The sequence below is a fragment of the Camelus ferus genome, chromosome 28 (assembly GCF_009834535.1).
Source record: "Camelus ferus isolate YT-003-E chromosome 28, BCGSAC_Cfer_1.0, whole genome shotgun sequence".
In the NCBI taxonomy this organism is placed as follows: Eukaryota; Metazoa; Chordata; class Mammalia; order Artiodactyla; family Camelidae; genus Camelus; species Camelus ferus.
In genome coordinates, this window is record NC_045723.1 from 2972509 (window position 1) to 2999041 (window position 26533).

At 54.8% G+C, this 26533-nt stretch overlaps 1 protein-coding gene across 3 annotated transcripts; it reads right to left on the reverse strand.

Moving 5' to 3' along the window:
- Window positions 1-4710: 4710 nt before the first annotated feature.
- Window positions 4711-25009, reverse strand: LOC102509559 (tyrosine-protein kinase ZAP-70). 3 transcript variants are annotated; one of them, XM_032469627.1, is made up of 13 exons: window positions 24882-25009; window positions 15810-16259; window positions 14910-15070; window positions 10730-10868; window positions 10549-10630; window positions 10419-10465; window positions 10141-10192; window positions 9307-9499; window positions 8627-8833; window positions 6801-6993; window positions 6568-6708; window positions 6359-6471; window positions 4711-5133 (listed from the first exon to the last, which is right to left on the reverse strand). In XM_032469627.1, the coding sequence occupies exons 2-13, from the start codon at window positions 16209-16211 to the stop codon at window positions 5010-5012; spliced, it is 1854 nt and encodes a 617-aa protein (XP_032325518.1). In that variant the 5' UTR covers window positions 16212-16259; window positions 24882-25009; the 3' UTR covers window positions 4711-5009. The 3 variants fall into 3 exon arrangements, with proteins under 3 accessions (XP_032325518.1, XP_032325517.1, XP_032325519.1); XM_032469626.1 differs by lacking the exon at window positions 24882-25009 and adding an exon at window positions 24551-24695; XM_032469628.1 differs by lacking the exons at window positions 15810-16259; window positions 24882-25009 and adding an exon at window positions 15186-15638.
- Window positions 25010-26533: the final 1524 nt, after the last annotated feature.

Below are 26533 nucleotides of genomic sequence, written 5' to 3' on the forward strand. Positions count from 1 at the left end.
AGGCGTCACACTGGGCCATGTGCGCGGCAGGGCTGGTCTGTGCACAGAGCCTTGTGTGTTCCCCCCCTGGCGGTTCACTTGGAGTGAAGCCAAATCCCGCTCTGCCCTGCCTCTCCCCTCCTCTCCCACCCTCGCTCACTCTCTCTGCTTAGCCACACTGGCCTCCTTGTTGCACCTTGGACACCGGGCACGACCCCACCTCAGGGCCTTTGCACGGGCTTTTCCCTCTGCCTGAAACCCCCTCCCCTGAGATATCAGCATGGCTGATTCCTTTCCTGATGCCCACAACCCTCTCTGTCCCCAGGGGAGAGTCCCTGTACCTGCCCAGTCTGTGGCTGAGACCTCCCTGACCCCCATACCCAGGCCTGTCCGAGCCCCCTCGACTTGGCATTAAAGTTTAAGGGAAGGAGCCTGATCAAGGGGCCTCTGACATACAGCATCCAGCCCTTCTGCCCACATGAACCGATGATTCCAGCCCCAGGGCCAATCTTCAGGGGAAGGAATCCCATCTCTTCCTCTATGAGCCAGGCCCAGAGCCCCAGGCACCTGCTACAGCTGATAAACACATACAGTAAGTGCTCAACATATGTTTGAATGAAAGTGAGAAGTGCAGATGAACAGAGAAATGTGGACAGAGAGAGCAAGAAACACAGGAAGAAGGAAAGATGGGCAGAACTTCTCCACTAATTACACCCCACACACAACACCCAGACTCCAGCAGATAACAGCCGAGGTCTGTAAGCACTAACCACCTGCAACACACACACACTCCACTAACTCGCAGCTGGAACTCCCCAGTTGCCATCCCCAGGCCCCAGTCGTCCACTGTGGGGAACAAAGACCCACAGCAACCAGACTCCCAAGCCAAGGACAAACAGTGACCTCCCAAAGCCAAGGACACCACTGACCTCAACAGCCAAGGACAACCAGTGACCTCCCAAAGCCAAGGACACCATGACCTCAACAGCCAAGGACAACCACTGACCTCCCCAGAGCTAAGGACAAACTGAAACACCAGGACTCCCCAGCCCAGAACACATGGCACCAGCGCCGGGAACCACCCCACAGGGGCCCAGCGGCCAGAGCCTCGTACCAGCACAGCTACCCCGGATCTTTACGACAGCCGCTTCCCCACAGCAAAGCTGGACCCCTCCGTAACCAGCCCCCACCCTCCCCGACAGCCCAGCCCAAGAACAACTACCCCCAGCACCACACAACGCCCGCACCCTCCCTGGCCTCCAAAGCACTGTCTTCCGAGTCCCGGAGCGCAGCCCCGGCCCAGCCACACCACACCTCCCACCCCCAGCAATGGTTGTATAAGGACCAGTGATAACAGAGCCTTTCCAGGGGAGCAGGAGCCTGGGTTGGCGTTCAGTTAGTGTCAAGGCCACGGTGGGCAGGCGACACGCAGCATCAGCAGCTGCACCACGTAGGTGACGGAGCCGTGGGCGGTGGGGGGGTGTGGAGCGACACCCAGAGAAGCAGCAAGGAAACAGGAAAGAGGTCAGAGGCTGGTGACGAGAAAGGGAAAGAAGAGGGAAGAGGGGACCCACGGGGAGCAGGTGGGCCTGGGAAGGCCCTTCCACAATGGAGCACTGGGGTCTGATGCTTCATGGGGGCCCTGTCCCCTCCCCTTCCCTGGGCAGACCCTCCTTCTCCCTCTCAGGGCACTGGTATCAGAGGACATAGAAGCCCAGAGAGGAGGAGGGGGGAGGGACCTCAGGGTTGGGAAGCCCGAGGGTGGGGGCCAAAAGGGGCAACAGAGACAACAGCGGATAGAGATGTGGGCAGAGACAGGAGAGAGAGAGAGAAAGGAAGAGATGAGGGAGAAGCTGTAAGTAAGGGACCTAAGATCACAGAGAAACAGAGTTGGAGCAGAGAGGGGAAGGCACAGTGGGGAGGACAGAGACACGGGGAGACAGATTTGGGATGCGAGGCTGAAATGGGTAGGGGTGACAATACTGGACACCACCCCAAGGACCCCCACAGCCCCCTGAATGCCAGCGGGCTCAGCCAGGTCCCACTGCACACAGGGCGTCCCTCCCGCTGTGTCCCAGTGAGTCCTGCGCATGAGCCTCGTCAGCCTCAGTGTCGGAGGGAGTCGCCAGCACTTCCATAAAGGTGACGCCCTGGCCCCACCTGCAGCTCATAGCTTCCCCACGAGGTCTGACCCCACCCCCAACACACACACAGACACACACACACACGGGTGTCTTCCCAGGGACCAGGTCCCAGGGACTGGCTCAGGCTCAGGGGAGGTCCCCAGAGTGCAACCAGACCCCCTGGGAGGGTACAGAGAGCGGGAAGACCCTCTGGTCCAGCCACTGGGGACCCATCAAGGAGGCTTGGGTTGACCAAAACCAGAGCTGACCCACGGCGGCGGGGGGGGGGGGGGGGGCAGGAGGAAGGGGAGGCCTTCCTCTCTCCGCCGACGACACTCCCCTGCTCAAACGTCCTCTATGGCTCCTCATTGCCTTCCAGGTTTTCTAATTCCCTATCCTGGATTTACCCTCTCTTTCTGGCCAACCCATCCAAAGAAACTGAAGCACAGAGAGATTAAGTCACTTTCCCCGAGTAACTTACTCATACTTTAAGTAAAGTCTAAGTTTTCCTCGTGGACATTAGTAAAATGGGGATGGAAATAATTCCAGGCAGAGGGAACAGTAAATGCAAAAGCCCAGAGGTTTGCAACATAAGATATGCTTGGGGAACCCTGAAGATAATGCAGGAAATCAGTCAGAGCTGCTGGTAGGAAAGATCTTTCAAGTGGTTCTGGAGTGAACGGATTCAAGGGACAGGACTAGGGGCCTGGGAGACCCGGAAGGAGGCTGCGGTCTGCTCCATGCAGAGAACGTCCATGAAACAGGGCAGGAGGCAAAAGCCAGAGTTGGGGAACTGAGCGATCTTGGCTTGGGGAACAACGCCATCTGGTGGTACATATACAGAACTGCACCCTCTTTCAGTGATCAGTTAATAGTCACCTATTCGCGCGCAAGGGTTCCCAGTATGACACCCAGAAGAGATCACTTTTAATAAATTATTTCCAGCAATAATCATAACATGAAATAATAATGATGACCATAAAATAAATGCTGTGAAAATGTATTTCCCTTCTGATAGAATACTCCATATTAACAATGTAAATAATTTTCCAGTAACTAACAAGTGAATTTTAATGAAACTGAAATGTTGGCAAGCAGTACAATTCTGGAAGCCAAAAAATTGTACCATTGATGTAATATCTTTTTCTTGATCCATTCATTAGTTTTAAAGCCATAAATTAAAAAACAATGCTTGCGTTTAATGGTGTTATTCAAATTCAGTAATACAGTTAGCTTATGAACTAAAATGTGCTCTTACCAACTAAAAATATTGTATCACATGGCTTTCAAGGCTTCACTATTTTAAAATTCAAACACAAATAAAATCTCCATATGGTGACACAGAATGACAAAATGGAAGTAATTTGAGTTTGCGGCTTTATCTTTTCAATTGCTTTTCAAAGGCTCCCCTTGCCTGTTTTGAATCTAAAAGCAGGAAGATACGGTCTGGCAGGGCTTGGAGAGCCTGGAACAACCCCAAACCATTACAGATTTACTCTCCAAACAAACACATAGCCTAGGTCTTCGTGTGTCTGGAGTTGACTTTATAACGGGGGTCTCCGAATTAACTTTCAGGCAGAACACAAAGTTCATTGACACTACGAACATGAAACTTACATGGAAACTATTCAAATTCAGTAAATGGTAAAATCAGAGTTAAGGTCTGTACGGAAGTTGATAATCCCAATGTCAAGGGCCTGGTTTTGACGATGTACTTACGTTTCACCGAGGTTCCTGGGTCTCCTCTTGAGCATCACCCACCTCGGGTGGGTAGGCCTCGGACTCCCGGCTCCACGCAGCAGAGAAAGCCCCAATCCCCTACAGTCCCACAAAACAGCCCCAGGCATCCTAGACCTCCACGAATTTTAAAGAAGAAAAGAAAATTTGCCCTCCCAGAAGCTGCAGAAAATCTCCTGCGCCTCTCCCAGGCTCCGGGTGGGATGCATGGCCGCCCTAGAGCCAGTGACTCCCCAGGGCCTGGCCAGGAGGAGGAGGCCCTGCTAGGTACCAGGGAAGAGGGGCCAACTGCGGGTGAGGAGGGGGGAGCAAGTCGAGAAAAGAAATTCAGGGACCTGGCTCCGTTTCCCCCGACCTGTTGGGTTCTGTGCTCCCACACCCCACTTCCATGTGGAGACACTGAGGCAGCAAGAGCATGCAGGCAGGTCTTCTCCCGAGCAGGACTGACCTCTTCCCTAAGAGCACCCGGTGATGAAAATCTTGCTGAGGAGGGTGGGGCCTGAATGATAGCATCACCTGAGGAGACTTGGAAAGGCACCAGGGCTGGGGCATGGGTGGGGGCGGGGCGGCGCGTGTTCGAATCTCCTCAGGTGATGCTAACATGCCGTGGGCCCGGACCGCACGTGTCTCACGCGGTCCACAAGGGTCGGGAAGCTGAGGCCAGCAGTGCACGCAGCCCCTCAGCTCGGCCCGCAGGCTCACCGGCCACAGCCCCTCCCTCACATGAAGAAGTTCCAGGGAGAGAAATGGAAAAACCAGGCCCCAGACCCACACTAGAAAAGCTGCTTCCAGGCACTTCTCAAGGATCCTTTGTGAGAACCCAGCCCCTTCCCTAATCACACCCTCAGCCCAGAAAGATGAGGGACTCTTGTTTAAGAGAGAAGCTGAGTTTATTACAATGGCTGAGGTCTTCTTGACACCGGAGGACTCCCAGAGTCTGCCCTTCAGGGCCCAGAGGAAGGAGGGTCCTTGTTGTAAGTAACACGTCTCAGCTCAGGCCCACCCTGCCCGGGTCTTCCCTCCTGCCCCAGCCAGAGGGGACGGGTGACAGTGTGGGCCTGGGACCTCAGCCGCCCCCTTGGCGGAGCCCAGTTGGTGGGGGAGAGGAGGAGAGGAGGAGAGGAAGTGAGCTGGGCCCAGCCAGACTGCAGGTCCTAGGCAGGCTGGGACTCAGGCACTGGCAGCCTCCGCCCCCTTCCCAGATCCCCCGGGCTCCTCCACCTTGCTTGCCAAGCTGTAGTAGTAGGTGCGCATGCGCTGCTCCACGGTCTGGAAGTCTGGACGGTCCTCCCACCTGCGGGGGCGTAGGGGAGATCAAGGCCGCTGACCACACCCCCAGAACCCAACATCAGCTGGTGGGTGGACAGGCATGGGGCTCGGGAAGTCGAAGTCTGTGGGGCTGTCGGGGTGGTGGGGTATTGGGTACTGGAGCCGCCTCTGTGGGGTGAGAGTACTTTCTAATAGAAGGGCTGATATCAGGATGTGGGGGACCACATACTGAGTGTTAACTGGTGAAGACTTAGGGAAGGGAACTCACTCAATGTTGGGGTAACAACTGTTGACCACGGGGAGCTGGAACAGTGAATTTCAAAGTGCCGAGCATGTTTCTTTGGCCAGGGTATTTGGGTGCTAGGTGCGGGCTCACACAGGTGTAAGTATGCTGCCCGTACCTGGGTACTGAGGATGGCTGCAGCTAGTGGAGAGTTGGGGCATTAATAGTACTGTGTGTGGGATGGCCGCGTGTTGCATTGGGGTGTTAGATGCTAGCCCCCTGGGGTAGTGGTGTATTGCATGTTTCCTGATGGAGGCTGGCTTAATACACACTGGAGCCGTGAGGGGCTGATCATTTATAATCCATTTATCATAAATAGGATGTCTATTTATTGGACTGCTTGGGTATTTGGGTATCAGTGTGAAAGATGTTGGCCAGTGGAATAATGGATATTAGGGCAGGAAAGGTATCAAATATTGGAATGCCCAGGCAAGGCATGATCAGTGTAGAGAAACAGCTTGTTTGGGTGTATGTTGCCTGTTGTCTGATGGGAAGTGGAGATATTGATGGTGTAGGATTTGGGGTGTTCAAGCAGACAGAGGTCAGGGGTACTGAGTATTCTGGTGCTTCGGTGTTGGCCTGTCTGGGTAATTAAGTGTCGAATGTTGGCTGGTGGGAAACAGGAATTATACAGTGGAGTATTATGCCATCCCCTGAGTATTGGTATCATATTTTGGGTAAGAGGAATAACTTCTTTGAGAATTGCAGGATCATCGGGTTCAGTGTTGGCTGGTGGAGGGTTGAGGTTTAGGATGCTGGAGCACTGGGCCTCCACAAGTAGGGTGCTGGGGTGCTGGGCCACTGGGGCACTGTACGGTCAGTGTGTCAGAGAGCTGAGCATAGATACAGGGGGACTAAAGGTATCGGGTGATGGAAAGGCCATGAAATGAGAGTCTTTTATGTACGACTATTGGGTACCATGACCTCCTGCCCCAGACCAGGGACCCTCCCACCCACCGGCACTCACTTGTAGGTCCAGCAGTCGCTCATGAGTGTGTACATTTCAGGTGGACACTCTGGCGGGCACTCCATCCGCTTCCCCTGCTCGATGTAGGCCATGACCTCAGGGCCCTTCATCTTCTGCTCAAGCCAGAGCCAAGTGAACGTGTGAGTCACCAGGGCCCCCTCCCCCACACCTCTGCCCCCAGCCATCTGCCCGCCTCTGCCCACGCCTGCCTTGTAGGGCTTCTGGCCATAGGAGAAGGCCTCCCACATGGTGACCCCGTAGCTCCAGACGTCACTGCGGCTGGAGAACTTGCGGAAGTTGATGCACTCAGGCGCATACCACTTGAGCGGCCACTTCCCCGCCGAGCGGGCCTGGGGGGTGGGAGATGCTGCTGGGACAGGGCTTGCGGACCCTCCACCCACTGACCTCATCCACCAGGGCACCCCAGGGCCAGGGGGCTCACGGTGTAGTAGCTGTCGTCAGCACCGAGCGCCTTGGAGAGACCAAAGTCGCTGATCTTGGCGTAGTGCCGGTTGACCAGCAGGACGTTGCGGGCCGCCAGGTCGCGGTGCACGAAGTTCTTCTCCTCCAGGTACTTCATCCCCATGGACACCTGGTGCAGCAGCTCCGCCACGTTGCTGACAGGGATCTCCTCCCTGGGGGTGCAGGGGAAGGCGGGGACAGCTGGGAGGGGACAGCCCAAGTCCCCAGGGAGGCAGAGCCCACTTCTCTGACCAGCTGAGCCTGTGTTCAACAGATGCTTATTGAGCAGCTGCTGTGTACCAGGCCTGGGGCTGGGGACACAGTGTGAACAAAAGGCACACACCTCTGCCCTCATCCAGTCAGAACGCTTTACATTTCCCCCATACGTTATGATTCCCAGACTTACTCATGCCTCTCCACGTCTGCTTTCGCCATCCTGGACCAGCCCCCATCATCACTAGCCTGGACCAGAACAGCCATCTCTGCCTTCACCCGCACCCCCACCATGGTCTGTCCTTCCCACACTGGAGTCAGGTCCTGCCCCTTCTCTGCTTACGACCCCCAAGGGCTCTCATCTCACTCAGAGTAAATGTCCAAGTCCTCCCCATGGCCCAAAAGGCCTGGCACCATCTGCCCCATCGCCTCCCTGCCCACCTCAGCACCCCCTCCCCACTGCGTTCCCTCTGCTTTAGCCAAGGGGCCCTACTCACGATTCTTCTACCACACCAGGCACCTCAGGGCCTTTGCACTGGCTGTGCCCTCTGCCTGGACTGCTCTTCCCTAGAGCTGCACCTGGCTGCCTTCCCCAGTCTGCAGAAACCTTACCTTCTCATTTCTCACCTCCCACCTTGATACTCCCAACCCCCTTTTCCATAGTACTTATCTTCCAACACATTCTATACTTCATTGTCTTCTAATTATTATTATGTAAAGCCTCTTCCCCAAGCAGAATTCAGGGCAGAGAGCTTTGTCTCTCTTTGCTGATGAATCCCAAGTGCCCATGATGGTTCTTGGCCCAGAGAAATTGCCCAAAAAACACTGAGAAATGACTGAGTATACGAGCAGGGGCTGGGAAGGCATGTGTTCCAGCGAGAGCACAGGTTCACGGTCACGAGCCCCCATGAGTGTCATGAGGGTAGGGTTTGAGGCGAGAGGGAAGACAAATGAAACTGTAATTTCTTTGGATTAGAGGTCAGCCAATTTTTTTCTATAAAGGGCCAGAGAATAAGTAATTTAGCCTTTACAGGCCACATATGGTCTCTGCCGCATAGTCGTCTTTGTTTCAGGTTTTTACCTTTAAAAATGCAAAACCAGGCAATACAAAACCAGCCTGGCTGACGTTCCTGGCTTTGCTTTAAGTCAAAGTCAATCAACCATTGGCAATTTCATGTAGGCTGTGAATTGGCCCAGGGAGCTGGGGTAGCAACAGCGACAGAGCTGATACTTACAAAGCTCTTACAAGCAGTGCCAGGCACTGTTGTGAGCACTTAATAAACATCAATTCATTTGATCCTCACAAGAGCCCCCGGAGGTAAATACTGGGACACCAGGGTGGTACAAATGAGGAAACTGGGGCACAGGAGAATTAAGAGACTCACCTGGGGTCACACTAGTCCGTGGCAGAGCTGAGAGTCAAACCTAGGGTCAGACTCTCATAGGTGTAAGTGTGGATGGCAGGGGGTGCAGGGGGCGGGTGTGAGTGTGTCTCTGAACACAGGGAAATAATGTGGACCATACCTGTGGGTGGACAGGATCAGCCTCCCGGCCCCCAGCCCCAAACACCCGGCCGCTGCCCCAGGGGCTCACTTCTTCCCCAGCAGGAACTTGTGCAGGGGTCCCCCGCCCGCCATCTCCATGACCAGCATGAGGGCCTCGGCCTGGCAGACGCCGATGAGCCGCACGATGTAGGGGTTGTCCAGCTGGTGCATGATCTGCGCCTCCCGCATCATCTCATCCTTGTCTGTCTTCTCCGTGCTGTGTTTGAGCACTTTGATGGCCACGTCGATCTGCTTCCTGCCACAATGCACAGAGGGTCACACATGAGCCATCATGGGGCCCGCCCGACCCCCTCATTCCCCCTAACCTGCCTCTCTTCTCCCTGGACTTGTGAGGTGGATGCTGTGGTTTGCCTCCCAGACCTCGCTGTAGGCCCTGAGCCGCCAGGAGTGCGGGCTAGGAACAGCTCACAGCCAAGTCCCTCATCTGGAACTGCCCCTCACTGGAAAGAACACGCTCAAAGTGCCACCCTCTGCGGGGGCAGCCTGTATCCAATGACCAGTCAACACAGGGGACAACGGGGGACTCTCTGCAGCTCAGCCCAACCTCTCCCCACCCCCGACCTGCTCCCCTGAGCTCCCCAAGGGAATCTCCCAGCATGCAATCTCCTGTCCCAGCGTCTGTTTCCCAGGCAAACTGAAGTCACGGTGAGTGGCCTGGAGAGGCCACTCCCTGCTCTGCCCCCACACGGCGGCTGCCCGAGCACGCACTTGCGCATGCGGTAGACGCCCTGGCGCACTGAGCCAAAGTTGCCGCAGCCGAGCTCGATGTCGGCCATGAGGAGGTTCTCACGCTTCAGGAACAGCTTCTTATTCTTGAGCTCCTCGGGGTCGCTGTAGGGGCTCTCATACACACTTGTGTCCATGGGCATCGTTCGCGGCTTCTCCGAGGACGCTAGGCGTGCTGGGCACACACACATACGGGCGTGAGCTCCCAAGTCAGGAGCAGGGAGGGGGACAGGGGGCCAAGGAGGGCGGGGCATCCTCGGCAGCCACAAGGCATGAGCACCACAAGGTGCAGGGGTGCACCATCCAGAGCGTGCTCGGCACATGGATGGTACACGTGTGTGTTCCTGTGGGTGTGCACATTCGTGTGTGCCCCTGGTCCATTTGCGAGTGAACTGGGAAGCCACGTCCAAAAGGACTCTAAAGGCATGTGCCTCTGTGTGCACATGTAAGCATGTGTGCCCCTGTGTGGTCACGCCATATGCACCTCGGCAAGTTCAGACACGTGATGAGCTTGGAGCATAACCGGCACATAGTAGGTGCTTAACAGATGCGTGTCTGTACCCAGGGTGGCCAGGCATGGCCAGGTATACTACCGTGCTTGTCAGCACACCCCTATGCACATACACAGAGGTGGGCGTGATGCGTGTGCCCATGTGGACGTCTGCAGGCTCACTGTTTGCACAGAGCAACCAGGCCCACCGCTGCAGGTCAGGCCTGGCCCACATCCTTCCCCTCCCCCAGCACACCCAGGGCCTGGCCAGGACACTGCTCTGGGCCTGACATGGACCCCTCACACCTCCACCTCTGCTGCCTCACCTGGTTCGGGGGTGTATCCATCTGAGTTGAGAGTGTCGATCCGTCTCTGAGGCTAAAGGTCATGGGTCAGCAAAGGACAGCAAGCCCTGAGCTCGGGGCACACAGCCCCCCTCAGAAGACCCACTTCCTCTGGGGACTCCCAGGGACAGTGCTGGGGGACCCTGTTCTCTTCCACGGCAGCCCTGCCCTCCCCGCTCCCAGCCCCACCCTGGGAACAGGACCCACTGCCCACCAAGCTCCACCCCTGAGGCCCCAACTCTGCGATGCTGCTGACTCACGTGGGTGAAAGTGGACGGGTGGGCTGGCAGTGTGGGAGCAGCGGCCTCTGGGGGAGCAGAAGGGGCAGTGAGGGTGTGGGGCTGGGGCCTCCCGCTCCCCCGCCCCTCCGCCCCCTGCTGTGCCACTCACCTGAGCTGGCACTGTCGTTGGGACAGGCCTCCTTCAGGCAGTAGATGAGCCCATCCGCCTTCAGCTTCAGGTACTCCACTAGCTGTGCAGAGGGCAGGTCAGGGCCGGGGGTCCCCTCCTCCCCAGGGGCCGAGCTCCCGGCCACAACGTCTCCCCCACAACAGGGTGGGCGGGGGCTTACCTGCCAGAGCGTGTCAAACTTGGTCCCCTCGGGAATGCAGTACTTGCCCGCCTTGTCCTGGCTGATGAGGTAGTGGTACACGGTCTTCCCGTAGATCAGCGACAGCGCGTACGTGCCCTTCTCCTTCCGGGGTCTCAGCCTGGCGGGGCAAGGAGGGGATGTCACCCCGACAACCACCTGGGTCCCAGGTCCCACACACACACATACCCTATGAGCTCTCCACCCCTCAGCCTCACAGAAAAGCGGCAGGGACTGCGGCAGCCAAGGTCAGGCCCCACTCAACCTCCAGACCTACTGGTAGCAGGCCGTGCGTGGGGCTGGGGTGGGAGGGGGTGAGGAGCAGAGAGGAGAATGGCAGTGTTGCCAGTGGTCCAAGGACAGGCATGTGGCCATCCACAGGGGAATACTGGGCCACCCACGGTAGACGCTCAGCCACCCACAGCTGGACACTTGGCCATCCCTTGGGGGACATCTAGTCCCCCTTGGCTGGATACTTGGCCATAAGTGTGTTATAGGGCAGGGAGACACCTGGCCATTCATGGAAGGATATTTTTCTATCTATGATGGACACAGAGCCACTCATGGGAGACACACAGCCTTCAGACTTAAGACCATTCTCTTGGGTAGACAAAGCTGATTCTACACATAGAGCAGTGTAGGGGAGCACAAGTCCGCGGCTCGCTCACAGGACACCTCGTCCTCACAACAGACCCACCAGTTATGGGACCAGATGACCTTTAACAGAACGAGCCCCTTGATTGTCCTCTTCTGTAACTTTGCCAAAATAAACAAACAAATCTCCCATGTCCATGACTGGGAATGGAGCTCCTCAAAGATGGTGCCTTCATAGCGGGGGGGAGGGTAGAGCTCACAGGTAGAGCACATGCTCAGCATGCAGGAGGTCCTGAGTTCAATTCCCCAGTCCCTCCATTAAACATAAATAACTAAATAAAAATACTTCCCCCAATAACAACTACAATAATAAAGGTGGTGCCTTCGTGCAGTAAGAACCTGTCCAGCCACACAGCTGTCTGCACACAGACCAACCCGACCACATACCCCCACCAGCCCCAAGTACACACATGCACATGCGGGCCAGTTAGAGCCAGACGCCTGCATCCTCCCATCCCATGGTGAGAGCAGTCAGCATCTCCCGCAAAACATTTTGTCTTGAGTTCCTGGCACAAGGTTCTATTCCAGGGTTAAGGATAAATTTCCAACAGAAGATGGGGGCAGCTGGTCCTGGGGGTCTCAGGCCCCATGGAAGTTGCAGGCAGCTGACCAATAATCTAAGAGATTGAGCTGAGTTATGGAAGAGCTGGCTGGCAGTGCACAGCAGGAAGTAGCCATGGATGACTCACAGCTGGGCCCCCTCAGAGCATCAACTCTCAGGGCCTGGGCCCTGCCCATGAGGAATCATTCACTGGACAAACACCAAATGCTGACCATGTGCCAGGCACTGTTCTAAGCACAGGGACATAGTGGCGAACAAGACAGATGTGTGCCCACCTTGCAGCCCTTCCTTAGGCCAAAGGGACAGAAATATCCCTTCAATCTCCATGGCAACACCTGAGTGAAGGATGGAGGGGCGGCTGTGAATGTCCCATCCCATCCCAGACAGCAAGTTCCCTGAAGAACAATGCAGCGAGGGCTGACACAGTTCCCAGCCTAGCCCCAGCAGTCAGGGACACCTAGAGAGACAGGAAACATCTCTCCAGATAGGGTGGGGGGCGGGGGGCGGCGGGGGAGAGCCAAAGGCAAAGAAGAGAATGCCACAACAAACTAAGAAACGCCAATGTCCCATGAAAGGAAGTACTTGCCATAACCAGACCAGCAGGCTGGCCTGGAGGTTATCATCTCCAATTACTAGTTCTCGTCTTCTGGGAAGTAAAAAATACCTCTTAAAGTCAAAACCTTAAGTTTTCAACTAACAACAAAAATTAAATGCTCAGCTGCTCACCAGCAAACTTGTATGGAATACTGGAAAATAACAGCCACAACATGAGGCATTTCTCCCCCTCAGTGGATGGAGTCTAGTTCTGTATCTCTTGAATCAGGGCTGGACAGTAGGACTTGCTTTGGCCAATGACATTAGCAAATAGGACACAGGGAGAGCTTGGAAAGCGGTTGAGCAGTGGGGCTTGCCTGCCCTTGCTTGCTTTTCCTGGCAACCCAGCAACCACCTTGGGAATGAGCCCACACTAGCCTGTTGGAGAAGCCACACAAAGGAGAACCACGGAACCCTTGCCTGCCAACTGCCAGACATGTGAAGGAGGCCATCCTAGAGCATCCAGCCCCAGTCAACCCTCCAGCTGACTGCAGCCACACGAGTGAGCTGCAAAGAAACCAGCTGAAGAACCATCCCACCGATCTAAGCCCAAATTGCCAACCCACTGAATCAAGCGTGGATAGATGACTGTTGTTTTAAGCCACAACAGTTTAGGGTGGTTCGTTACACAAAAGAGGCTGATACACTGTCTTTGGAAAAAGACATGTGAGTTCATAAAAGAGCAACCGCCAATTCCCAGGTAAGAACCACACAGGCAAAGACATTGGTGTAGTCACCATATATATTTCAATGCCACAAATTCCACTTTATTTACCAGAAAACCACCAGATCGTGGCAGCCCTTTGTCCCTACAATTCAAACTTGGACTTAAGCTATAGCCTCACCAGCTAAGAAATCAAGTTGTGTCTCTACTTTTGAAATAACATATAGAACCTGATGATGGTGATAAAAATAAGAGCTACTATTAATTATGAAACGAGTGCTAAATTCTTCAGATTTGTCAATTACTCTTCACAGCCCTCCCCAGGAGGTAGGTACCATCATTATCCACACTTTGCAGATGAGGAAGCAGAATCTCAGGCCTCACGTGGGTCAGGGAATCAAGGGAAAGGGTCAGTTCCTCCAAGTGGGCTGGCCCCAGGAAAGGAAACAGCGCTGGGGAAGGTGAGTGAGAGCAAAGATTCGGCCAGGCAAGATCTCAGGCCATGAGAAGGGAGGCCCTCCATCATTCACAGCCTCTTGGGGAAGATGCTGGACTTCCTGAGGTCACAGGAAAGAGGCAGGCACCACACTTCTCTATATGTCAAGGCCTGAGTGGCCACAGCTGACATCTGTTATGCAAAGGAACCCATGTCCAGACCAGAAAGCAGCAGCCCCAGCCAGAACCAAGCAGGGTTTTTAAACAGCTTTACAGAGATTATTCCATAATAACAAACTCACAGACGGCCATATGCTTCAGCTGCGGCTCAGGCAGAAATACATACATTCACCCACATATAATCGGAGCTAACATTTAGTGCATTTTCAGTACACTATACTATTGCTTTACACATTTTAATTCGTGTAATCCTGTGACAGACCCCAAGGCAGGTGCTACCATTATCCACAGGGTGGGTAGAGGGAGATGCTTCTCACTCTCCCCAGGCTCCTACCTCACTCAGGGTCAAAGCCAAAGTCACCTCCCTGCCCTCACCTCCTCCCACCCCAGCCTTCACTTACTCGACTCCAAGCACACTGGCCTCCTTGTTGCTTCTCGAACACGCCAAGAACCTGCCTCCTGGTCTATGTACTTGTCAGGAACAGCTTCTCCCAGAGCGCTCACAGCTCACTCCTCCCCCTGTCCCATTCTTTAATGAAAAGCCACCTGATCAGAGAGGCCTTTTCTGGTCACCTAAGCGCACCTTACAACCAACCCCCTCCCTACTCGGCATTCACCGCCATCTGACATACTCTATATTTTATCGATTCACCATCGTTTTTTGGTCTACCAGCTCCAAAAAGACGGGAATTTGTGTCTGTTTTGTTCACTGCCACGTCCTCAGAGCCTGAAACACTGCCTGGCACACAGCAGCTATTCAGTAAATATCTGCTGACTGCGCGAGAGGAAAACCAAGCAGGGATATTGGAAACTTGCCCAGCGTCCCCAGCTGGTAAGCAGTAGAGGCTGGATTCCGATCCCGGCCATCCAGCCCTGGAGTACTCACCACTGCTCCTCTTTCCCCAGTCATGTCCCTTTGCACACTCAGAAAAGCACTACCCACACGCACTTGTGAGCACAGACACACCCCTCACCGCCCACCGGCACACTGAGATCTGCCCCAGCCTCCAGGGTTACGGGCAACAAGCCCCAGTCCCAATTCCCCAAAGCTCCAGGCCCCAAGCCTCACATACAGGAACTTGCCGTCGGTCTGCGAGCCTGAATAGAGTTTGCGCTCAGCCTCCTCGCGCGTCAGGCTGCTATGGTACCAGGGCATCCGCTCGTGAGCCGTGGTGGCAATGAGCTTCTCCACCTGGGGGGCCTGGTTGATGATGGCCTGCTCCAGGGCATCGCCCTAGGGAAGGAAGGGTGAAGACTTGTAAGTGTCGCCAAGGTGCGCAGCCACAGGAACCCTCTTCCATCTCCTGTACCCTCCCAATTGCCTCGTCCCCATGAGACACTCCACTCACCCTGGAGCACCTAGGTGAGTCGTTTAGGTGGTTGAGGATAGACAGCCCCTGCCCATCTCCACGGTCCTGCACCAATCCGTCCAGGCCCGGCCCATCCAGGGCAGCGGCCCAGGCCCTGCCTTCTAGCCGGCCCTAAATTCATCTCCTGCTTGAAAATCTAACACTGGTAATCCCCCACAGTGGTGTAGTACAGAGTGCCAAAGACCACAACCCACCGCCCTTCCACCGACCTACCCCAGGGCACCACCCCCACCATCCTCTCAGGCCCCGCTTCCAGCCCAAGCCTCGCCCCCTCCGGACTCAGCGCGACCTCCACCTTCCTCGACCTAGATCTTCACATCTGGCTTGGACAAGCACCAGAGCATCGCTCAAGCCCCTGCTTCGAGGCCTCCTCCCAAGTCCCGCCCGCAACCAGGCCCCATCCCTCCAGCATCCAAATCGGACGCAGCACCACAAAAGGCAAACTGGCGAGGACGACCGCTTTCCCATTGCTCTGCCGGCCACCAGGGCCCGCCCTCCTCGACCCTGCCGTCCCAAGACCCTCCCTCCAGCCCCGCCCTCCAAAGAGCCGCCCCCTCCGGCCACGCCCTCCCAAGGCTTGCCCCTGGGTCAGCGCGCTCTCACCTCCAGCTTCCAAGTCTGACGCACGTAGTCGCGCACCATGGCATCCCGCAGGCTATCGAAGACCCCGGGCTGCGGCTCGAGCCCCGACGGCCGGTTGCACGGCTTGCGCAGGTTGCAGGGCAGCCCGTCGGGGTCGCGCGAGTAGAATTCGCAGAGCTCGGCGGGGCCGCAGTGCGCCTTTCCGCCCGCAATCGCGTAGGTGCCATTGAGCTGGCGCTCGATGGGGAAGTGGTGGAAGCGCACGTCGTGCACGAGCGAGAGCACATAGCCGCCCAGCGAGCGCAGACACTGGCGCAGCAGGAAGAGCCCGTCGGCCATGCCCGCCAGCTTCAGGTGATCCTCGGCCTCGGCGCGCGAGATACTGCCGTAGAAGAAGGGCAGGTGCGCTGCGGGGTCCGGCATCGCCGCCGCCGCCCTGCGCGGTGGCGCGCTCCTGCGCCTCTCCAGACCCTGTGGGTTAAGAGCGGGGTTGGGGATACATCAGGGCCTCGGTTTCCCTTCCTGAACCCGACCATTAGGCCCACGCGTTGAAGGGCACCCGTGCGGCAGAGCTTGGCCTGCTTAGCGTTCAGAGCGGAATTTGTGCCAAAGTCAATTTAGAGAGGAGCCCCGCCCTGCTGGACTCAGAATGGGGGGTCGCAAACCACCCTTTGACTTTTCAGACCTAGTGCGGAGCGCCCGGACACCCGCACTGGCCCCAGCACACCAGCACCTGGAACCATTCATTCATCTACCAAACGCATGTTGAATTCTGTGTTTCAGGCTAGTACTGGAGATATGCGTGAATAAGACAGACACGGTCCCTACCCTCCTTCAGGTAGCAGTCTGAGAGCGGGGTGGGGGGCGGGAGGATGCAGTAAACATAAAAGGAAAGAGCCAAAATAATCATTACAGACTGAGGTATTTTAAAGGAAATAAGTCGTGTGAGACTGATTGGGAAGAGACTACTGTAGCTGGGATGGTCACATTCTTTGCGGAGGTAGCATTTGACCTGAGATCCGACCCACTTCTCAAAGAGCATGGAAGAGCACGTCAGGCGGAGGGAACAGCAAGTTCGAAGATCCCTGAAGCTGGAACAACCTTTGCTAATCAAAGGAATTGACTCTGTTAGCCTTCCCCTCTCTTTTCCCACTGACCCTTTCCCCACAGCCTTAGAAATTTCCCCTTTCCCTGCTCCCTCTGCCTTCATGACCCAGTTTCTAGAAAGCATAAACTAATCTGAATATCCATTAGTGGAGGACTGGTTGAATATATTAGGATTTTACTCCAATGTGAACTTTGATACAGCCACTAAACAAAATGAAGTGTGTGATGGGAAAGTATGACCCTATGTGGGGCAAAGGAATTAAGGACCTTTAGATAAATAGGTATCTGGTGAGGCAACTTTCTGGGGTGATGGTGATGTCCCATGTCTCGATAAGCATTGGGCTACACAGGTGTCTGAATTGCTCAAAATTCAGAGAATGTACCAACTTAAGGTTTGTTCATTTCATTGTATTTGGGCCCCTCAATTTAAAAAGAAGCATAAAATATTGAACCCTAGTCAGAGATCTGCATGCAGAAATATTTAGGTGTGATGGGTACTGATGACTGTAATTTACTTTGAAAGGCATCCAAAAAATGACATGGATGGATGGATGGGTAAGTAGATTGGTACAACTGAGTCTTGTTACTCACAATATTTCTATAAAATTCCTGTAAACACTGAATTAGTAAGTACTGTGTGATTGCTTCTAGAAGAAATCTGGAGTTAGGTTCCTTCAAGCCTCTGGTCACAACATTTTCATCAACAGATTGGCACATGACCTTATTTTATGTGTACTTCTGTTTAGAGACACCTTGTTCAATTATATTGTTGATTCATTAACACTGAACTCTTGGTTAACACCCTAACTTTAAGCTTATCCAACACGTACTTTTTCTGTGAGGCACAGCACAGCCTTCTTGCACTTAGGACACTAGACAACACCTCAGCACTGCCCCTGGGGGGTCATTTAAACAGTAAAATCACCAACTAAAAGCACAAAAATGTGACACTGAATAGACTGTGAGCAGGATACTTGTTTACAGTGTGAGCTGAAACCAGAAGGCAGAGCATCGCCTTGTTCAACCTCAGCAGGAACCAGCAGGTCTGTTGACTCAAATTTCTCACCACTCTGCACACACCCTCAAATGACTGTGAATGTGCAGTGAGCATTAGTTTTAGAGTTACAAATAAATTTTAGCAAGTAGGCAATTGGCAGATACGGAATCCTGATAATAATGCATATCAGCTGTACGTGATAATGCAAATATAGCAAAATGTCAATTGTAGAATCTAAGAGGGTGGATAATTTGTACAACTAATTTTTCCCATTTTCTATATATGTGTAAGTTTGTATATAATGTTGAAAAAAATGATCTCCCCATAACAGTTTCTGGTCCTTTCTCTACTAAAATGGGCTCAGCAAGGCCACCCAGGCATAGACGTGTGTTCAAGAAAGGGTCCTGGAGTACCCTTCTTAGTTAAACAATTGTAAGCAGGGGATTGCAAAGAAAGCTTTTGTGGATAGAGAAAGGCTGCCTCTCCCTGGGTGTTCAGGGACATGCAAGGATGGGCACTGCTGCTGAGCAGAAGATACTAGAGTGGGAATCAGGTGAGGTCTGAACCAGGGCAGCCGAAGGAGGGGATAGAATCTGCATTCTAACCAGACACCAGGGTTGGGAGGGCCAGCGTTGGGGCAGGGGGTCCTGGATGTCCCAGTAGTTACAGGCAGGTGGTTAAGCAGGGACTGCCTCTGTGCCCCACCTGGAGATGCAGGTCACTATTTCATAAGAGTGTTTAAACAGTCATGAGGGCTCCTAGGTATTCATCCTAGAGAAACATGTTCATACAAAAACCTGCACAGGAATGTTTATGGCAGCTCTATTCACAATTGCCAAAATTTGGGAACAGATCAAATGTTTCTCAACAGATGAATGGTCCCTCCAGTGGGACACGATTCAGCCGTCAAATGGAAGGAAGTGCTGATAAACACAACATGAGTGAATCTCAGAGGTTTCATGCTTAGTGAAAGGAGCCAGGCTCAAAAGGCTACAAACCATCTGATCCCATTCAAAACTGTCGAACACAGAGTGGCTGCCGGAGGCCCGCAGGCCTGGTGGGGAGGGAGGGGCAGGGGTGTGGACTGACTACAAAGGGGCATGAAGGAATACAGGGGACTCGTCTATATCTTGATTGAGATGGTAGTTCCCTGGCTGTAGACATTTATCAAACCTCACAATATTTTTCACTAAAAAGGGTGAATTTTACTGTATGTAAATGACACCTTAATTTTTTTTAATTAAAGGGGGAAAAGGGAGCTGGAAGGTATAGACACACCAAGCACTAAAAATAATAACTGAAAAAGGAGAGAGGGCTTGTCTACACGCCTGCCTCTCTTCCTCCATTCCCTCTGTCTCATCCAGCCTCACAATCTGTTCCCCTCACCCCCACCAGGCTGCTCTCCAGCTGTGGGCAGCACTGATGTCACCACCAGATGGGCACCAGGGAAGCACTTAGCGAGGCTGGGTCACCTGAGTAATGGACACCGTGACCCCCTCCCCCCGCTTGAACATCATGGCTCTCAGGTCCTTCATGAACGCCCTGACTTGCCGCCTCCCTCTCCTGTGGTTCCTGCTCTCTCTCCTTTCCTCAGCCCCTGTCCCCAGCTTGGGCCATCCTGTCTGTGGCTACTCATGCTGCCACTCCCACTCATGTAGTCCAGATCTCTCTCCTGAGGGCAGTTTGTGCTGCCATCACCTCCTTTGATCTCCATCAGCTGTTTCTATTAATAAAACCGGAGATCCATATCTAACTCACATGATGCCTGTGGTCGGCTGAACCCCACAGTCTATTTCCCGCTTGAGCTGAGCTCTGGGGTCTGCAAGTTGCTTTTAGGCAATTCTTCCCCAAGGCCTCCCTTACTCAAGAAACTACTGTGGCTCCCTCCTGCCTACATCATTGAATCTAACTAAATTCCTCAGCCCTCCCTCTGCTCCAGCCACGCTGCCTTCCTTCAAGTCTGCTTCCATACTTGTATCCATGCTATGCCCTCCTCACTCCTCTCCGCCCCTCCAATCCAGCCAGCCCTGCCTCACAGACTCACAGCTCCGCTCCCCGCAGATCATCAGGACACAGATAAGGCAGCAAAGTGCATGTCTGTCCAGGGGCCACGGGGAGGGTGGGGGTAGTGAAACCGGTCTCTGGGGCAGGAAACTGTGGCAGGAAACTACCGACAACACAGTTTGAGAAGCTCCGCCCCGGTGGCCGCAGGTGCAGCCTGGGTGGCCAGAGGCAGGTTAGTGCAGAAGCAGGAATGGGGAGAGGCTGGCCTTTGGGATCCAGTCCAGAGCCAGAAGCCAAGACTGGCGACCTTGGACCTGAGACCAAGGTGTCCCAGAGGCAGGAGCTTTCGTAGCTTTAGCCCCACCTCCCTGTCTCACTGCTGACAACAGTAACAACGGCTTTCAGAGGACCCTGGCCGCCCACAGCGTCCGGGAGGGTCAGATGTCTATCCTGAGCCGTGTACCCGCAGACTGTATGGCTTTCCCAGAAGTGTTCACCACGAGACATCCGACCCCTGGACTGACCCCCTCCGCTCACCCCGAGCTTGCAAGCTCCTCATGAGTTCAGAGATCCTCACCCGGCCTCCCCAGAGCTCACAGCTCCCCGGGAGACCACGGGCCTGGCCTCATTCTCACAGCCCAGGCCTTGGGAGGAGGGAAGAAAACTTTGATCCTTGGCCAGACAGCTCGGCCTGAAATTCCACGTTTCAAGCGTCCTTTTGGGGGAAAGGCAGGGTTGAGTTATATCTGGTCTAGACACACATAGTGCCCCAAACATACTTCAAAGAAAAACAGAGCCAAGTGATCAAGTATGTTTTCTAAAGCTGTGGAAAGCATATTAGCATATTTAAGGCTCTGAGAAGGTGTGCACGGAAGGACCCTTTCTGGCTTTGTTTAATCCCACACTTGTTTAATCCCCATACCTGTGTAGCAGGGCCTTGAAGCTCTCCTGTTCCACAGAATATACTCTGAGCATCAAAAGCCCCAGTTAAATATCTACCGTGAGAGACCAGAGGGGAGACTGAGGCAGTCCAGCTACCAAGAGAATGAGCTGATCCAACTAGATGCGGTGGTGGTGAGGTGGGAGGCGGGAGTGGCAGCAGCCAGGCCTGGAGGTCCCGTGTGCCACCCTCAGCCAGACCCCCAAAGCGCCCCCACCCAAGGCACTGCTGGGATAGGGCCACAGCCCCTTACCGCCCCTCCTCTCACTGACCCCCAGTCCTCTGCCTGAGACCCCCCAGTTCGCTGCAAAAGCCACATTTCCTGCTCTTCAGCCCACCAGCCAACAACAGAGGCAGCACAGACATTTGTCAGCCAAAAAAATGCCACCTTGGTTACAGTCCGAGTCACGGTGACAGCAGTTAGCACTGTGCCATGGATGGCGACAGGCGCCTTCTTATCTTTCTCCGGACACCAGGGCACCAGATTTGATCATGGATCTACTGGGCGGCAGCAGCGTGGTCCTGAGCAGGGAACTGAGCTCACCAGACCACACCTGGAAAGTGTGGCCACCGAAGGTGCCCAACACTGGGGGGTTGCAGGGGTTCCGTGAGATAAGTCTCACCAAGCGCTTAGCATGGGGTCTGGCCTGCCCTTGTCCTGTCATGTCCTCCTCTGCTCACAGTCCTCTGGGACTCCCACCTCACTCAGGGTTAAAGCCCAGGTCCCACAGCGGCCCCCAAGGCCTTGCACAACCTGCTCCCTCACCTCCTTGCCCTCACTCACTCCCCACCAGCCCCTCGGGCCTCCTTATGTTTCTTGTTCAGGGCACTGGAACAAATCAGGCCCGGTCCAACCTCAGGGCCTTTGCACTGGCTGTTCCCTCTGCCTAAACACTCTTCCCCCAACATCCCTCACTTCATTCGAGTCTCTGTGTAAATGTCACCTCCTCCACGAGGCCTTCCCTGACCTCCCTCTCTAAAATTGCCTCCCCTCCTCTCTAGATCCGACCCAGTGTTATTCTTCACCACCGAAAATGTGATGATACTTGTTGACATAGGACCTGTGTCCTCTGCTAAAATGTAAGCTCGGTGAGAGTGGAGATTGTCTTGTTCACCTGCCTATACCAGCCAGGCACATAGTAGGTGCCCAGTAAACATACAAGGTATGCCAGAGGCTAGCAGTACTGGGTACCTGAGAAGGTATGCAGCTGCTGTGATGGGTGGAGGCACCTCTGCGGGGCCTTGGAATTTGGCCGCCTGATGAGGGTTGAGGGACTGTGGGGGCTTCCTTGGGAAAGAAGAGTGAATGGTGACCTAGAGGCTTCCTCCACTAACCAGTGGTGGCAGAGGGGAGGAGACTTTGCACAGTCTGTTCCCTCTGCCTGGAACAGCACCTACACCCTTCTGGCCACATGCTTTAGGTCCCCTTAGCTGTCCCCTCCACCCAGAAGTGTTCTGTAATTTCCACCCCTCCCTGCACAGCTGGGTCAGGCACCTCCTCAGTTCTCCCAGAGACCATCCTCCCACATCACAGCCCCGATGGCCAAGTATGGGCACTGTTTGCTCTTCTGTCTCTGACCAGGCTGAGCTCCCCAGGGCAGAGCCTTGCCTGTCTTGTTTTCACTGCAGCCCCTGCTTCCCCCAAACAAGTATTTGCCAAACAGGCAACAGCAACAATAGCCTCTGTGCCAGAGGCTTTTCTACACCTCTGCCGAGCATTAACCCTCACATCAACTCCACTGAATGGGAACTGCTATCCCCATTCCTCAGCTAAAGAAACTGAGGCTCAGAAAGGTTGACATTAAGTTCAGAATCATGTGGCCTGCAAGTGGCAGTCAGGATGTGAACCCAGGTCTCTCTGGCCCAGAAGCCAGCACTAATCACTCTAGTAAATGTCCATTAGGAGAGCAGAATCCACGGCTCTGTGCTGGGTCCCCAGGGCTCCCACCCTAGCCTGGCCCAGGTGTCACCGCACTTTGAGCTGCCCTCAACTGTCAGGGCACAGAGTGCTGGGCTGTTGGCAGGTAAGAGGCTGGTCCTCAGATCCAGCAGACTCTGTTGGCCAAACAATGCCACAAGACCAGTCCCCACCCCCAACCCCAACCTCTGCTGCTGGGGTTCTAGGGCTGTGTGACCTCAGCAAGGAGCTATCCCTCTCTGGGTGTCAGGCTCTGTGACTGTAAAAGGGAGATGGGAAATGGCTTAGGGGACGGAAAAGGTGGGATGAGTGGGGAAGACAGAGCCCGACAGTGGGGACAGCATGGTGCTATCCGCACATTGCAGGGTGTTCAGCGGCATCCCTGGTCTCCATTTCACTAGATGTCAGTAACGCTCCCTGAATCGTGACCAGAAATGTCTCCAGACATTATCAAATGTCCTCAGTGGAGCAGGGAAGGCAAAACTGACTCCGGCTGAGAAGTACTTCCTTAACCCTAGGCTTTGGGGTGAGGCAGGGAGTGGCCAGCGTGGAGAGGTCTGGTTGCTACAGCCCTCCCCCCAGAGAGTCTTGGGGAGCTAGGAGACCACCCAGAGCTAGTGATGCTCATTAGGACTGCAGCGCTATGCTTGTACTGCACCCACCGTGTGGTGCCAGGCACTCTAGATCAATTCACCCACCTAATCCCCACCAGACAACCCTGTGAGTGGCAGATTTGTGGATTTGGGACATGAGGACAAAGAGCAGGAGGGACTTGCCCAAAGTCACAAAGCACAACCAGGAGGTAGCCGAGCCAGGACTCGATTCGGCTTCCTAGCTCCAGAGTGTACACTGAAGCACCACCCAGGCTGCCTGCCTGACCCACAGTCCCCGCCAGGGCTGAGCGGTGAGGCTGAAGGACTGGCGAAAACAGGGAAAAGTAGCTCTGTATTGGCAGGAGAAGGGCCCTCACAGGTGTAGCCCATGGACTTTCCGCTCAAGGAGTCCCTGACTCTAATCTTTATTCAAAGAGTCAGAGCTTTATAAGCACCTACTGTGTGCTTGCTGCCCTGGCTGGGTCAAGTGGAGAGAAGTTGGTCTTGAGCCGTTCACCACATGAACGCCTGTTCCTTCCTGCTGAGACCATTTACTGCCTAGGATATCTCCCAACATTTCACCCAACAGTTAGGAGACAAGGACCTACTAGGTGCCAGTATTTGCATCTGCTTTTAACAGATCCGCAAATTGAGGTTCAGAGAGGCCAAGCAACTTGCCAAGGATACACAGCAATTGAGCAGGATTCGAGCTGTTTGCTCCTCCACCTCTCCGGCTTCCTCTTTAACCTGAGCTCCTCTACAAGTGGCTAGAGCCTGCCCTGGGTCCCCTGATGGCAATCAACCGCATTTTGATGTTCAAGTTCACGGCCCTGTTGAACCACCCTCATACTCACAGGCCTGGGGGCCAGAGCACACATTGCTTTCTCTGAAGGTTTCTCTGCTTCCTGGAGCCAAGGTTGCTGCCCTGATGGGGCCCAGCGGGAGGCCAGGGACTGAGCAGTCATCTCTTTGGCCCCTGGATATTTGTGTCCACTACCACTCGGCTGACCCTCTAAAGGGAGACCTGCTTCCTTCAGGGTGGCCACAAGCCATGTCTGTTTCCTCCTCCAGCTGGACACCACCCACCACAGCCCTACAGCCCTTCTGGTCCCCTCAGTGTCCTCCTGACTCTGTCCTCCTCCACCAGACCCAGGCCACCCCTGCAGACAGCAGCCCAGAACTGCTCCCTCAGGCAGGACTTACCTGGGACATGCTGATGGGTTTTGAGGCACGAGCCACCTGCAAGGTCTCTAGTCCCAAAGCCAAAAGACAGCTGGTTCTAGATGAAGAATTGGAGCCCAAGAAACCAACGTGGGTTTCTCTGCAGCCTGAGCCCCCAGCCTGAGGCCCCCACTGGCTAACCACCCCCTCATACACCCCAGCAAGGTGTAAGGAGGTCACACTCCACCAGGTTTCTCACTCAGAGTTGGGGTGGGGAGGGGAATTTGATTCACCCTCTGCCAGCTGCCCCGGAAGCCCCTGCGGTGGCCGTGCTGGCCAGACAGAGGCAGAAGGCTGGAGGACGGCCACTCACCTGGACACACCAGCAGAGCACGGGGGTCCTAGCTGGGCAGGGACCTGGCCCTGAAGGCCTGATGTGTTCTTCACGGCGGGTTTCTCTGAAACTCAGTCTATTTCCTTGATGCGAAGACAGGAAAGGGGGCTGTGTTTGAAGTTGACGTCAAAGTCACAAAGTGCTGTGTTCAAGGAAAATCGCAGGCCACGTGCTCTGGGGAGGGCAGAGGGCATTTCCGGGGCCAAGCAGAGCCTGCCCCAGCAGTGGGGGGAACTGAGGCTAGCTGCCCGCAGGGGTGGTACAAGAATGATGATTCCAACAGCTTCCCCCAAACCTGGGGAGAAGGGAGAGCTGTGTGCCGGAATCGGGGTGGGGAAGTGGCGGTGGGAGGGGGATCCCCCGGACTCACTGGAAACTGGAATGCCCCTCTTTCCCCCTCCAAGGAGGGATGGACCCCGGGCCTGTCCCTGGCTAAACTGCTCATATGAGTGACTTATTTATTCCACAGGCAGGTGAAAGCTGGCAAGAGAAGAAACCTACATGCAGGTCCACACCGCAAGGGTTCAGAGCACCTACTGTGTGCCAGACATCAGGACAACAGCGACAGCCCTGTCCCTGCCCTCGAATGGTTCACAGGCTAGATGAGGGAGCAGCTGAGCCACCAGGGAGACCAGGGCTGGGAGGGCCGCAGCCTGGACACCGTCTACACAGAGGAGCCTGGGGGTGTTGGGAGGACTCTAAAGGGGGTCGGTCATATCATCAAGACATGGAGACAGTGTGTCCCCCAGCACCCAGCCCAGTCCGGCCTCCCACCCTGCATCTGGCTGCTCACCACCTCCTGTGCTGCTCACGGCCTCTTCCTCATCCTTTTTTCCTCCTCACACTCGCCCACCCTCTGACCATCGACCACACCTCACATCTGCTCCCTCAGCGCCCCACAGAGCTGTTGCAGGCCGGCCCCTGTCCTGGCGTCCACCCCGCCCCATCTCCCCCCAGGCCTCAGGGGCTCTCTCACCCCCATTTCCTTGCTCTCTTGGGCACGTGGGCACCTCTTCAGTGGCTTGCCACCTAAGGAGCCCCAGGGACCTGCGTGGGGCTGTCCTTGGCCTACTCTTGAGACCACAAGAACCTCTCCTCTGGGGTCTCTGCCCTGGGGGAAGTGGGCTCAGCTCCCCAGCCGGCCCGCTGTTTCCTCCATGCTTTACCCCAGATCCCCTTTCCTGGAACCCTCTCCCCTGCTCTCTACTGCCTCCCAGTTCCCTGAACCCGCTTCCCTACTCAGGAAATCTTTTTTCTAAGCTCCAGGCTGGGATTCTTTTCTCCTACATCAATTTCCCCAAAAACTGTTTTTTGTTAGACATCTTTCCTTTCCCCAGACATGGTGAAATTCAGGATGCAAAAAAAAATCATTTCCATACTGGATACTCCTTCCCTGGGGGAATGAGAGAGGATGGCCCAGCAGACTGAAGAGAGGGGAAATCACAATCACATACTTACGAGGTGCCACACAACGTAAGTGGTTTACAATTTAACCCACTGAATCCATTTTCCAGATAAGGTAAGTAAAGGCCAGACAGGTTAAATAACAGATTTAACCAAGTGGCCAGGTGCGGTAGGAACAAGAGCAGTGCGGTAGGAGCATAGTCCAGGTGATGGTGGACAGAGGAGGA

Bases quoted from the DNA above. Each gene is read 5' to 3' on its own strand.
- LOC102509559 (XM_032469626.1), bottom strand. The intron at 8,834-9,306 runs GTGCGTGCTCGG...GCATTGTGGCAG, and splicing joins GGCGTCTACCGCATGCGCAA to GAAGCAGATCGACGTGGCCA. The intron at 5,134-6,358 runs GTGAGTGCCGGT...ACGCCCCCGCAG, and splicing joins AGCGACTGCTGGACCTACAA to GTGGGAGGACCGTCCAGACT.